General features: G+C 41.1%; 1 protein-coding gene across 6 annotated transcripts in view; it reads right to left on the bottom strand.

Moving 5' to 3' along the window:
* The window catches only part of DIAPH3 (diaphanous related formin 3), a 264,878-nt gene that overhangs the window by 242,736 nt on the left and 7,667 nt on the right, over window positions 1-14,475 (bottom strand). For all 6 annotated transcript variants that reach the window (XM_064174349.1, XM_064174365.1, XM_064174358.1 and 3 more), the window contains exon 2: window positions 5,509-5,682. In XM_064174349.1, coding sequence (XP_064030419.1) covers window positions 5,509-5,682 — 174 coding nt within the window. The remainder of the gene's footprint in view (window positions 1-5,508; window positions 5,683-14,475) is intronic.

Raw genomic sequence — 14,475 nt, 5'->3', positions numbered from 1 at the left:
GAGAATAAGAAAATTCAAACAATTTACTTGGCTAGTTACGTAAGTAACTGCAGAATGTTTGGCAAGACTTTTACAATTCAACAATTAATTCTAACTTTCATTTATAGTTTTGGACATAAAGACTTGGGAACCACTAAAAACATTTAAAATAAGAACAGATAAGGATGTTCTTTTCAATTTAAGTCTGTTTTTCAATTACAAATTCTTTTGAAGACAGAAAAATGCTACATCTTTAAATTCTCAGCAACCGCTCAAAAATCTTTATGCCTTATCAAACACACTTCCTTTAGCTTAAGAATGTGGGGGAACTGAAGTCAGACTGACAAAAATAATACATTGTTAGTAATCCCTCCAAACTTTCTTGTCTTATTACAGGTATTTCTCACGTTATGTAATAATTCAGCTGAACTATCTTCTATTAAATAAACAACAACATATTTATGACTGCTCTTATTACTTGGCAATATATTTGTTGAGATATGCACATAACACCACATATGATAAATTACTAAAATTAAGTCCAGCTTGCCATTAGAAGATAATTCTTTTTCTTTCCTTCACATTTCAATAACTATCTTTGGAACACTGTTGTTCAAGATTCTTTTCTAAAAGGTTACAATTGTATAGTGATGCAGGCTTGAAACAAAAATACATTATACATGTATATTAGTAAGTGGCTGGAAAGCAGCCAGGAGGAAAGGTACCTGGGGATACTGATAGATAGTAGGCTGAAGATGAGCCAGCAGTGTCCCCAGGTGGCCAAGAGAGCCAATGGCATCCTGGCCTGTATCCGAAACAGTGTGGCCAGTAGGACGAGGGAGGTTATTCTTCCCCTATACTCAACACTGCTCGGGCCACACCTTAAGTACTGTGCCCAGTTCTGGACTCCTCAATTCAAGAGAGATGTTGAGGTGCTGGAACGTGTCCAGAGAAGGGCAATGAAGCTGGTGAGGGGCCTGGAACACAAACCCTATGAGGAGAGGCTGAGGGAGCTGGGGTTGTTTAGCCTAGAGAAGAGGAGGCTCAGGGGTGACCTCATTGCTGTCTACAACTACCTGAAGAGACCTTGTAGACAGGTGGGGTTTGTCTCTTCTCCCAGGCAACCAGCAACAGCACAAGGGGATGCAGTCTCAAATTGTGCTGGGGAAAGTCTAGGCTGGATGTTAGGATGAAGTTCTTGGCAGAGAGAGTGATTTCCCATTGAAATGGGCTGCCCAGGGAGGTGGTGGAGGCACCATCCCTAGAGGTCTTCAAGTAAAGCCTGGATGAGGCACTTAGTGCCATGGTCTAGTTGATGGATAGGGCTGGGTGCTAGGTTGGACTGGATGATCTTCGAGGTCTCTTCCAGCCTGGTTGATTCTATGATTCTAAGAGCAACTGTGTCATTTATGTAATACTTAAACAGTATTTAAAACATACATAAACACAAATGTAAGAGAACTGAAAACAAAATAGCCAGTTTTAGGTTTCACAGAAATGTATAACTTAGTCTTTCTCGGTGTCTTCTCAGAGTTATCACATCTTCATTACCTTACATGCATATCACAGGTTTTATTTCACAGCAAGACTGAAATCTAAGGTAAATACTGTGTCCAGTTCTGGCTCCTCAATTCAAGACAGATGTTGAGACACTGGAACATGTTCAGAGAGGGGCAACAAAGGTACTGAGAGGTCTGGAAGACAAGCCCTATGAAAAGAGGATGAGGAAGCTGGGGTTGTTTAGCCTGGAGAAAAGAAGGCTCAGAGATGACTTCATTGCCATCTACAACTACCTGAAGAGAGGCTGTAGCCAGGTGGGGGTCGGTCTCTTCTCCCAGGTAACCAGCAATAGAACAAAGAGACACAGCCTGAAGTTGTGCCAGGGAAGGTATAGGCTGGATGTTAGGAGGAAGTTCTTCACAGAGAGAGTGATTGGCATTGGAATGGGCTGCCCAGAGAGGTGGTGGAGTCGCCGTCCCTGGAGGTGTTCAAGAAAAGCCTGGCTGAGGCACTTAGTGCCATGGTCTAGTTGAGTGGACAGGGCTGGGTGCTAGGTTGGACTGGACGATCTTAGAGGTCTCTTCCAACATGGTTGATTCTGTGACCCTATATGTATATCTGCCTAAACAGAAAATAAGCAAGTTTATAATAAGCTTTTCACATCAGCCCATAGCTATTGCAAAGCTTATTCTTCTGTTTAAAGCAGCTTTGCAATTGTTTCTGGTTTGTTTCTTTCTTCAGGATTTCTGAAAAACTACTTCAGATTTTAAATAACAAAAATAAAACAAAGGACTTGTTTTTCTTACAGAAAATATCAAACTTCTCATCAAATTTAAAACAAAAAATAATGATTAAGAAAGAAAGCTATGAGTACGAACTATATTCCATAATACTAGATGCAGTGGCATGTTTATTTATAGGAAATACTCTCTTTGTGACACAGTACAAAAAACTACATAAAAGATTGGGAGAAGGAAGAATTCTGGATCCAGGAAACCCAAGGTATAATGGAACACATTCAGTGAGACTTCAGTTTAGAAACTGCTTCCTTCAGCACTAAACAATCAACTCTCTTTATTTTGTGCAAAACTAGCTCTAAAAGGCTGTCTACAAACTTCAAATCATTCACCACACCATCAGCCCAAATCACTTAATTTGATCAGAACAGCAAACTAGAGGCTACAATATATAATTAGCTCTGTAATCTACTGTGACTAAACTAGCTTTATTCCAGTCCTTTCAAGTGTGGATAATCTGAAGAATCCTTTCTGTATTACATGTTATAGCTAAAATAACACTGATAAAGTAGTTTATCAGACAGTTTAAGTGCTTTGTTATTCAATAAAATTAGTAAAGCATCCAAACTAGTCAGGATGTCATCATCACTGCAACATATTTTGCAAAATAGTTATAAAATCAGAATCAATTGTTTCAGGATGCATGAATAAGCAGCAATAGAATCACAGAACCAACCAGGTTGGAAGAGACCTCCAAGATCATCCAGGCCAACCTAGCACCCAGCCCTAGCCAGTCAACTAGACCATGGCACTAAATGCCTCAGCCAGGCTTTTCCTGAACGCCTCCAGTGACGGTGACTCTACCACCTCCCTGGGCAGCCCATTCCAATGCCAATCACTCTCTCTGCCAACAACCTCCTCCTAACATCCAGCCTAGACCTCCCCCACCACAACTTGAGACTGTGTCCCTTGTTCTATTGCTGGTTGCCTGGCAGAAGAGGCCAACCCCCACCTGGCTACAATGTCCCTTCAGGTAGTTGTAGACAGCAATGAGGTCACCTCTGAGCCTCCTCTTCTCCAGGCTAAACAACCCCAGCTCCCTCAGCCTCTCCTCACAGGGCTGTGTTCCAGGCCTTTCACCAGCTTCATCGCTCTTCTCTGGACACGTTCCAGCACCTCAATATCTCTCTTGAATTGAGGGGCCCAGAGCTGGACACAGTACTCAAGGTGCGGCCTGACCAGTGCTGAGTACAGGGGAAGAATAACCTCCCTTGTCCTACTGGCCACACTTCCTGATCCAGGCCAGGATGCCATTGGCTCTCTTGGCCACCTGGGCACACTGCTGGCTCATCTTCAGCTGACACCCTAGCAGCACCCCCAGGTCCCTTTCTTCCTGGCTGCTCTCTAGCTACTCTGTCCTCAGCCTGTAGCGCTGCTTGGGGTTGTTGTGGCCAAAGTGCAGAACCCTGCACTTGGCATTGTTAAATCTCATTCCATTGGCCTCTGCCCACCCATCCAGTCTATCTAGGTCCCTCTGCAGGGCTCTCCTACCTTCCAACAGATCAACACCTGCTCCCAGCTTAGTGTCATCTGCAAACTTACTGATACTGGACTCAATCCCCTCATTCAGATCATCAATAAAGACGTTGAAAAGGACTGGGCCCAGCACTGATCCTTGGGGAACAGAAATTAAGGATGATCAAGTTGAGTCTTTATGGGTGAGAATTAAGGAGAAGGCCAACATGACTGATATCCTGTTAGTAGTCTGTTATAGACCACCCAACTAGGAAGAAGAGGTTGATTTATTACTCTTTAAACAACTGGAGGCTGCCTTAAGATCACCTGCCCTTGTTCTTGTGGGCTACTTTAACCTACTAGACATCTGCTGGGACTTAAATACTGCAGAGAAGAGGCAGTCTAGAAGGTTTCTAGAGTGTGTGGAAGACAACTTCTTATCCCAGCTGTTACATGAGCCTACCAGGGGGGAAGCTCTGCTTGACCTGCTGCTCACAAATAGGGGCTGGTGGAAGATGTGGTGGTCGGAGGCTGCCTGGGGTCCAGTGACCTCGAAATTAATTATACAGTTTTCAATAGGTTTCTGAGTATTTTTTTGCAGCTTTCCATTTTTTATTACAGTCTCAACATCAAATATTATCCTACCAGAATCTCTGTGGGATGGTAGAAAAACACAACTTATGTAGAAGCATGCATAGACAGGGTTTAGCTTCAAAAGCAAAGCAAAACAAACCCACTCCCATTTTCTAATATTTAAGCAACTACCACTCACAGTGAAAGGTATTAAAAGAAATATGCTAGACATCCAGGTATAGGGAAAAAAAACAGACCATGTACCTGAGAATGACTACAAATACAGAAGTTGGTAACACAGTAAATTAACCCTCCCCTTCATAAGCTTAACTACAAAAATCTTGAATCCTATCTCTCAGTCACAGCACTCAACAGTTCTAAAAAAAGCATCTTCAAAACTAAACCAACACTGAGCACTAGGAATTAAAAATTCCATAAAAGTATAATTTCTCATAGTGCATTTAATTTATTCCACATGCCAGACCCTGGTAGCCCCTTTGTGTTTCAAGAGTTACTCATTACTTGCTGTAAGGCAGAAAAATAAATGACCTAGGCATCCCTCTCCTTGTTAATGTCCTCCTGTGCTCTTTAGATTGCAGTCACTCTCTTCTCTCAAGGTCATTTCATGTTTAGTTTTCAATTGCTTGAAATGTCATCATCATCATGACAAAAAACCTCAACCTATTGAGGTGGTACCAATGCCATATGATCTTTCCAGCAAGTGAGTGCTCTTTTGTAGCACAGTAACAATGACAGCTAAGGAAGGAAGCAAATTTGAGACTGCATGTGCAGACAAACGTTGCTTTGGAGGCAAGAATCTTAAGTCTTCTTTGTGCAAGTGTTCAGAACAAACCCTGCTGTGACATTCAAAGGCATAAAATCCCTTTGTAGAAGTTTTAGGTCATCTCAAAAGCAAGCACAATTCCCCATTTATTGTTCTTCCTCAATTCTGTTATATAATGTCAGTTCTAATAATCAGAAACATTTAGATCTCATTTTAAATACATTAGAAGCAAAGTCTTGTCAAAATAATTCAGACTTCATCCCATGAGAAATGCCTTAAAATCCTTGTAACTACAAATCACAACAGTAATATTGAGAACTCGAGTAAAGATCAGAACACATGAACAAAAGAAGGTTCCACCTGTCGATTAGTCATGTTGTTATTCTTTAAGTATAAAGAAGATCAGCATAAGAGTCTTACCATCATTCTTTCAAACAATGCTATGATTTCTCTTTCTGACAGGGGCTTTGGAGCAAAATCCTCTGCATCCAGAGATGTGGATGACCAGTCTGTAGAATGTGACTGCTTCATATGTGGCAGAGGAGGTCTTTCCTTTTTACTTCCTGGAATTCTTATACTGGCAAATCTATCCAGCTGAAAACAGAAAAGGTATACTGTTTCACACACTGTTTCAACTCTAAGAAATCCCTAAGATGGGTGTTTTTGGAAGATGAACATCCTTATTTTCTGTGGTAACCTGCTTAATACTGTCTTATGTTAAAGGTTTTTTCCTAAAGATAAGTGCTAAGGCAACTGACCATTATATGCGAGTCAACAGACCCAAGTCCTATTACATTATGGAGAAATCATGCAGCCTATGAGAATTTTACAGAGATTCTGAAGGAAAAGATATCTACAAAACCAGCTTCCAAAGAGTTCTTTGCAACCATTACACACAGGAAATGAAAAAAGCAGGCTTATTTACCAAAAGATAGAATTTTAAAAGGTTTTTCCTCACTGAAACAGCTGTGATATCATCAAAGAATATACAGATACATAAACCCCCTACGTTTTATTAAAAGATTAATTAGCATAACTATGACAGGTTTATTTGGTTTTGGTTTGGTTTTTTTTTTGCATTATGCTACCAAAACTTAGTGTCTTTTTGTGCTCCAAATACATAAAAAGTCATTTGGGGGAAGGACAAAAACTACCACCCTCTTTATTGAAGTTAAATAGGATACACTCATGGTTTCACAAATACTCCTCAAGACTTAGCACTGACTTGAGACAATTCCTCTGACTTTAACCTTTCAAGAGCCAAGAAACAACTTTAGAAAAATAATTTGAGTAGTGGAGTATTTTTATTGGTTAGATAGATATTTACCTATTTATTCTTAAAGACCTATTAAGTGAAACTTGAAACACGAGCTCTGACAATGAAAACGTATTTCACACATATGGGAAAGGACCAATAGAACTGAACAGCAGCTGACATAATGAGACATGCTAAATTTTAATCAGCTTTGTAGGATCCTTTTGGGCAGATGTGAACAGAATTATTAACACTTGTCAAAACAAATGAAAGTCATAGTAGCATTGGATGAGTGAGAGATTTTGGACACAATTTCAACCACATCAGTAGATTACATCTTTCAAATGCTATGCAAAAATATTCTGAGGCTTCAATATATCTCAAAGATAAGTATCTCAAGATATCACTTAATAAGTACATCAAAGTTACCAAACTAAATTACAAGTAAAATTATCGTAGCATCTGCGGAATTAAGATCAGAGAGAGCAAAGAAAAGTAGTAGCAAATCCGGATACAAGTGTTCCACTCCAGTCAGACTAAGAATCAACTATTAGACATCCACGAAAAGAGACTTTGAGGCAAAACAAAAAGACTTTAATTCTTCCTGTTCAAAATTAAGAAGGAACAGTATTTGGAACATAGCAATAGATTGTAACCCTCTCACAGATGGTTGTAGAACATGCAAAAGCAGAAAATTAATATAGCATAAGCATAAAGAACTCAGCATGGATGATGGGGCCCTTCAGTGTCACCAGCAAGCAATGAGGAAAGCACACTCTATAGGAATAATTACACTGGCAAGACATAGAAAGTGAATGCAACAAATGCAAAAGTAGGAGTAAAATCATTACAAGTTTAACTATTGAGTCATCAGTGGCAAAAAAATCCTATCTACAGCAGTCTCCCTTCCTGTCCTTAAAGCAGAATACTATGGTAAGCACACTGGGGGCACGGGGGTGATGAAAGCAGATTGCAAACTGCAATGACTAGGCTGGAATCTTAAAAAAATCATTACACTTCTTTTTTCTTCCCAAACAACGGCTTGCACTGAGCATTGATGAATGGCAGCACACCATTTCAAAGAATGAGTTCACCAGTCACTTTTCCCAGGCAATCAGCAATAGAACAAGGGGACACAGTCTCAAGTTGTGCCAGGGGAGGTCTAGGCTGGATGTTAGGAGGAAGTTCTTCATAGAGGGAGTGACTGGCATTGGAATGGGCAGCCCAGGGAGGTGGTAGAGTCACCGTCGCTGGAGGTGTTCAGGAAAAGCCTGGCTGAGGCATTTAGTGCCATGTCTAGTTGACTGGCTAGGGCTGGGTGCTAGGTTGGACTGGCTGATCTTGGAGATCTCTTCCAACCTGGTTGATTCTATGATTCTATTACCCCACTGTTCACTATCAAGTGTGCAACCTGAGCAGCAAACCAGGTGTTGTGGAGGGCCCAGGACTGAGGTCATTTGCATTAGGTTTTACAAGGCTAAGTGTTGGGTCTTGCACTTGGGTCAGACAACCCCAACCAATGCTACAGGCTTGCAGTAGAAGGGCTGGAGGACTGTCTGGCAGAGGGATCTGGGAGTGCAGGTTGACAGCTGCTGGAACATGAGCCGGCAGTGTGCTCAAGACGACCAACAGCATTCTGGCCAGTACCAGAAATTGTGGTCAGCAGAAGCAGGGAAGTCATTATGCCTCTATCCTTGGCATTGTTGAGGCTGCACCTTAAATACTGTGTTCAGTTTCGGGCCCCTCGGTAGAAGACATGGAGTTGCTGGAGTGGCATCTACAAAAGGGCAACAAAGATGACAAAGGGTCTAGAGAAGAAGTCTTATGAGGAGTGGCTGAAGGAGGCTGAGGCTCGACCTCCTTGCTCTCTACAACTACCTGAAAGGAGAATGTAGTGAGGTGGGAGTCAGTCTCTTCTCCCTAGTATCAGGTTATAGAATGAGAGGAAATTGCCCAAAATTGTGCCAAGGGAGGTTTAGATTTTATATTAGGGAAAAATTATTTACTGAAAGATACAGAATAGGCTGCTCAGGGGTGGAGTCATCATTCCTGTAGGTGTTCAAGAGGTGTGTGGAGATGACACTGCAGGACATGGTTTAATGACCATGGTGGTATCAGGTTAATGGTCAGACTCGATGATCTTAAAAGGTCTTTTCTAACCAAAACAATTCTATAATCTCATTACTATATCTGATTTTCTTTTTGCAGACAGAGTTGAAGCAAGAGCTACAGGACACTGACTGAAATAACAGGTTGCAGACAACGGTTCAGTCAGCAGTGAATTTACTAAATCAGGTTTAAGAGAGGTGTGCTCTTCACTCCTTCCTTTATCCTATCTCTCCTGAAAGACCTCAGTCTCATCCTTACAGTCCAAAGCATCCCCTTTGCTATCCCCTTCTCCACATGACAGCAAAAACAGCATCTCTGGCCAGGCAGAACCACTCTAGTCTCTGTAGTGAAATGCACCATGCAGTCCTGAAGCTACTCTTGTCGCACTATGAGCAGGCTGCACCAATTCAGGAATGAAAAAACATTCATCCATGAAAACAGCTATTTCAGTTGTCCATGTTTTTACTTTATGCTTTGTTTTCAAGATCCTTTTGAATGTTACACTGTATGGTAGATATTTTGCAACATTGTGCATTAGGTCACAATGTTCACATTCCCCATATTCATCCAATCCTATTGCACCTGTCCTAGAAGAGAGAAGCACACTCATGGAATATATTTAATCAGGAACAACATGCAAGATAAAGTGTCATACAAGGACAAAAAGCACATTTAAACGTGTGTCAAACAAATTCTTTCAAATAATTTAAAACAACACAGCCTAAAAATAAGCTTTCATACATTAAAAAAAGAAATTCACAAGACCTGCACAGCAGTACAGTGTGGGTATTTTACATACACTCTTCTTTTGAATTATGCATTGATAGTGCTTAAAAGAAGTTAATACCTTTCAATATTCCATACAGATGAATAATTTCATGGTCCACAGGAAGCACTACACACAAAGAATAGAAATTTCATTGCTTGGTTGTAATGAAAACTACCACTGATGCTGTTGGCAAACCAAGTGCATAGAGAAGAAAACAGCAAAATAATCTTCTATGTTACATCAAAAACATTTCTAATCATACTAACCAGTGGGAAATACCTGAAGTTAACTTTGATACAAAATGTCACTACAATTTAAGGCAGATTTGACCCTCTATCCTTTTTTCAGGTGTCTGCCTTCTTATTGTATTTATTTTATCAATAAATACATGGAGAACCATATAGGAACAGTTTTAGGACAATACTTTTCTGAAAGGCACATTTCCCTTCTGTGATGGTTTGAGACTAATTGGAACATTTTAATGAAGAATATTAGATTATAGGCTGTGAAAAGAAAGCAATGGTGATGTCTACTTCACTCATTGGCTTGCTGAGATGCATAAAAACAAGGACACAAAGACTGTGTGTGTGTCTGGCGGTCAGAGTGTGTGTTTCTGCATGGATCTGTATAACTAATCCTTCTGCTTTCTAACCCCCCTTGTCAATCCTCCAAACTCATCTTGCACACAAGGCATACTCTGGGATAAGGTGATAGACTCTGGTGTATCAACAGCACCACTCAGCTTGGTGACATCTGCAAACTTGCTGATCACAGAACCAACAAGATTGGAAAAGACCTCTGAGATACAGTCTGACCTATCACCTAACCCTTCTAATTAACTAAGCCATGGCACTAAATGGCTCATCCAGACTCCTCTTAAACACTTAAAACTCTTTCTCTTGGTGTTGTTCTCACTCTTCCTTGGAAAGCTGTAGGATAAAAAGTGCTGCCATTTTCAATTTTCAGATTCACATGTTTTTGACTGCCTGCTATTTACATACTCAGTAAGCAATTTCACATCTGGAAAATTTGCTCAACTACTACAGCAGAGCTCAATCTAGCAGACATTTTGCCAGTCACTTTAGTCACAGCTCAGCCATGAAAGTCTGCTGTGGCACAAAGAATTAGAAGAACATGAACAACAGAGGAAGGAAGGAGAACACAAAGTTGAACAAAGTCTATCTCTTATTTTGAATGATTATTCTTAGACGATGGAGAAGACACAGGACAATACAGGTTGCAACTTATTTCAGTATCTTAGGAAGCAAAAACAAACCACTGTTTTCCCTTATCAGAAAAAAAACACTTCACATAAGGTCAAAATAAGTTACTTCCATTGATTCCAAGTCAAAGATTTCTTAACATCTTTTTTCTCCTTGAATCTCCAGAAGATTAAACAAATCTATTCTGTGACAGTCAATTTCCTTTACAGGATTAGCTTCCTACGATATGAGAAATTCCACTGGTAGAAGTAGAGCTTTTAGTTAAGAGGAAGACTTGCATAAACTAGGATAAAGAAGAATTCCTTACATTAGATGACTTCTTATTTCTAAGAAGTTCAATCTTCTATAGATGACTTTACCTTTTTTTCTGAGAGCAAATCATTTAACTAATGATAGAAAATTAAAAGAGTTTAGGGCTGTGCACTGTCAAATCTCCAATGTGTAGAACATATGTCACTTTGAATCTTGTTTCTTTATATGCCAGAAATTATATATTGACAGTAATTGCTACAAAATCAGTCAACCTAAGTTTATTTTATAAGGAATTTTAGTGCAAACTTCATTTTCACCTGCATAAGATGTCTTCAACAAAGTTCTGTTAATACAGAAGGGTTTTCTAACCTCTGAGCCCTACAAACCATTCATTGGAAAGTAGAACACCTAACACAGAAAACACACTTGCTTCCACAAAGGGTCTTGCAGGCAGGTAATTCCTCAGACGCCTATTTGTGGAATAGGATTGTCACCTTCATAGTTTGCAAACAAACAAGCTTAAAGAAAATGTAAAAAGCAAGGCATTTCTGAACTTAGTAGGGATTTGTCACTAAAAGTAGAAAGTACATTAGCATCCTAGGAATAATCCCACACAATTCCAATATTGAAAAGCAGTCTCTGATTTAGACTCAAAATGTTGCTAACTTACTTAAATATGAAAAGAAAGAAGGTCCTGGTAAGCATTATACAATACCATGTTTGTAAGAAATAGACTGGGACCAATAAAACACAATATTGTATAAACCCTAACAGCAGAAAGCATGTTAACATCCAAATGATGAAATAAAACTTGTTTTTTCATTGAAAGCTAAAAAAAAAACTCTGAAACTTTCAATTTCTTAATCTCCTACTAAAGTTCTCCCCCTTCTTCACCAAAGGAATTTGGAGACAACACCTTTACCATTTCTTGCATTTCATATCAAACATCAAAATACCTCTGCTCTGAGCCACATTTAAGCTCACTAGGATTCAGATATTTATGATTAGCTATTTCCCAGAATCACAAAATGTTAGAGGTTAGAAGGCACCTCCAGAGATCAAGTCCAATCCCTCTACTAAAAGCAGGATTCCCCAGGGTATTCCACACAGGAATGCATTCAGGAGGGTTTCAAAAGCATCCAGAGAAGGAAAAAAACTCTCTGGACAGACTGCTCCAGTGCTCCATCACTATCACTGTGAAGAAGTTTCTCCTCATGTTGAGGTGAAATGTTCTATGTTCCAGTTTGTAGCCGTTGCTTCTTGTCTTAGTGCTGCTGACTACTGACACCCACCCCTCATACTTATAGATATCTATCAGATTCCTTCTCAGTCACTCAAGACTAAACTGCTCTAGGTCTCTCAGTCAAACAAAAAGAACAAACAAATAGAAAACTCAGACAGAAGGGGGAAAATGTCAGTTTTAAAGCATCTTCTTGCTCCAGATTGAGTCATAGAATCATTTTGGATGGAAAAGACCTCAAGATCACAAGCCACACTGTCAGCCTAACACCACTGCCAGAGCGGGAGAAGAACCTCTCTCAACCTACTAACCACAGACCTGCCACTACACTCCAGAATGGCATTGGCCTTCTTGGCCACAAGAGCACATCGCTGGCTCCTGATCATCCTTCCATGCACTAGAATTCCCAGGTCCTTTTCCCCTTCATTGCTCTCCAATAAGTCAGTCCCCAGCCTATACTGATACCTGGAGTTGTTTTTTTCCCAACTGTAAGACTTCCACACTCGCCCTTGTTGAATATCATGAAATTTCTTCCCACCTAACTCTCCAGCCTCTCCAAGTCTCACTGAATGGCAACACAACTCTCTGATGTATCAGCCACTCCATCTGGGGAGGAATAATAACAGGCACCAGTGCAGGTTGGGGGCCGTCATGAGGGAAAGCAGCTCCATGGAGAAAGACATTGGAGTCCTGGTGAATAGCAAGTTCTGCATGGATCAGCGATGTACCCTTGAGGCCAAGAGAGCAAATGCCATCCTGGGATACATCAGGAAAACTGTGACTAGGAGTTATAGGGAGGTTCTTCTCCTCCTAGTGAGACCACACTTGGAATACTGTACCAAATTTTGGGCTCCTCAGTTCAAGAGAGACAGGGACTTGCTGGACAATGTCCAGCAGAGAGCCACAAGGGTGACTTGAGCATCTCCTCTATGGTGAAAGACTGAGTGTCCTGAGGCTGTTTAGTCTGGAGAAGAGAAAATCGAGAGATCATCTGATCAATATATACAAATATCTGACAAGTGGGTGTCAAGTGGATGGAGCCAATCTCTTTTCAGTGGTCCATGGCAATAAGACATGGAGCAATGGGTACAAACTTGAACATAGAAGGTTTCACCTCAACATGAGGAGAAACTTCTTAACAGTGAGGGAGACAGAGCAGTGGAACAGGCTGCCCAGAGAGGTTGTGGAGTCTCCTTCTCTGAAGACTTTCAAACCTGCCAGGATGCATTCCTGTGTAGACTAGCCCAGGTGACTCTACTTTGGCAGGGGCATTGGACTTGATCTAAAGAGGTCCCTTCCAAGCTCTAACGGTCTGTGATTCCGCCATTCCTAGGAAACAACACAGAATCAAGCAGATTGGAAGAAACTTCCAAGATCATCCATCCAGTCCAACCTAGCACCCAGCCCTAGCCAATCAACTAGACCATGGCACTAAGTGCCTTAGCCAGGCTTTTCTTGAACATATCCAGGGATGGTGCCTCCACTACCTCCCTGGGCAGCCCATTCCAATGCCAATCACTCTCTCTGCCAACAACTTCCTCCTGACATCCAGCCTAGATCTCCCCTGGCACAACTTGAGACTGTGTCCCCTTGTTCTGTTGCTGGTTTCCTGGGAGAAGAGACCAACAATCCCCTGACTACAGCCTCCTTTCAGGTAGTTGTAGACAGCAATGAGGTCACCCCTGAGCCTCCTCTTCTCCAGGCTAAACAACCCCAGCTCCCTCAGCCTCTCCTCATAGGGGTTGTTTTCCAGGCCTCTCACCAGCTTTGTTGCCCTTCTCTGGACACAGTCCAGTATCTCAACATCTCTCTTGAATTGAGTAGCCCAGAACTGGACACAGTACTCAAGGTATGGCCTAACCAGTGCTGAGTACATGGGTAGAATAACCTCCCTTGTCCTACTGGCCACACTCTTCCTGATACAGGCCACTATACCAACACCCCTACTGCCAGTCACCAACTGGATTTAACTCCATTCATCACCACTCTTTTAGCCCTACCATCCAGCCAGTTTTGAATGCAGTGAATCGTTCATCCATCCAAGCCTTGGACAGGCATTTTCTCCAGAAAGATGACATGGGAGACAGTGTCAAAGGCTTTACTAAAGTCCAGGTAAACATCCACAGCCTTTTCCTCATCTGCTAAACAGGTCACCTTGTTGTACGAGATCAGGTTCACCAAGCAGGACCCGCCCTTCATAAACCTGTACTGGCCCTGATCACCAGGTTGCCCTGCATATGCTGTATAATGCACTCAAGATCATCTGCTCCATGACCTTCTCTGGCACTGACATCAGACAATTTGCAAATTAACAAAATACCCATATTTAAAAGTGTAAGCCACTGCAACATCTGAGGGTTTGTTGTTTTGTTTTTTTTTTAAGCTGTTAGCCTTTTACAAAGAGCTATAATTTCTCTTAAATAAATTATGTGGATGATTTTGTATTATTTGGCAGGTGACAGTTTTTTAGTCTGTGAAAAGGCCTTCAGTATGCTCCGAGAAAGTCGGGAAGAAGAAAAGCACGCACTACCAGAGAAAC

The sequence above is a fragment of the Pogoniulus pusillus genome, chromosome 3, assembly GCF_015220805.1.
Source record: "Pogoniulus pusillus isolate bPogPus1 chromosome 3, bPogPus1.pri, whole genome shotgun sequence".
Classification (NCBI taxonomy): Eukaryota; Metazoa; Chordata; class Aves; order Piciformes; family Lybiidae; genus Pogoniulus; species Pogoniulus pusillus.
The sequence above is the reverse complement of the archived record's forward strand: the minus strand, read 5'-3'. Positions and strand labels throughout refer to the sequence as shown.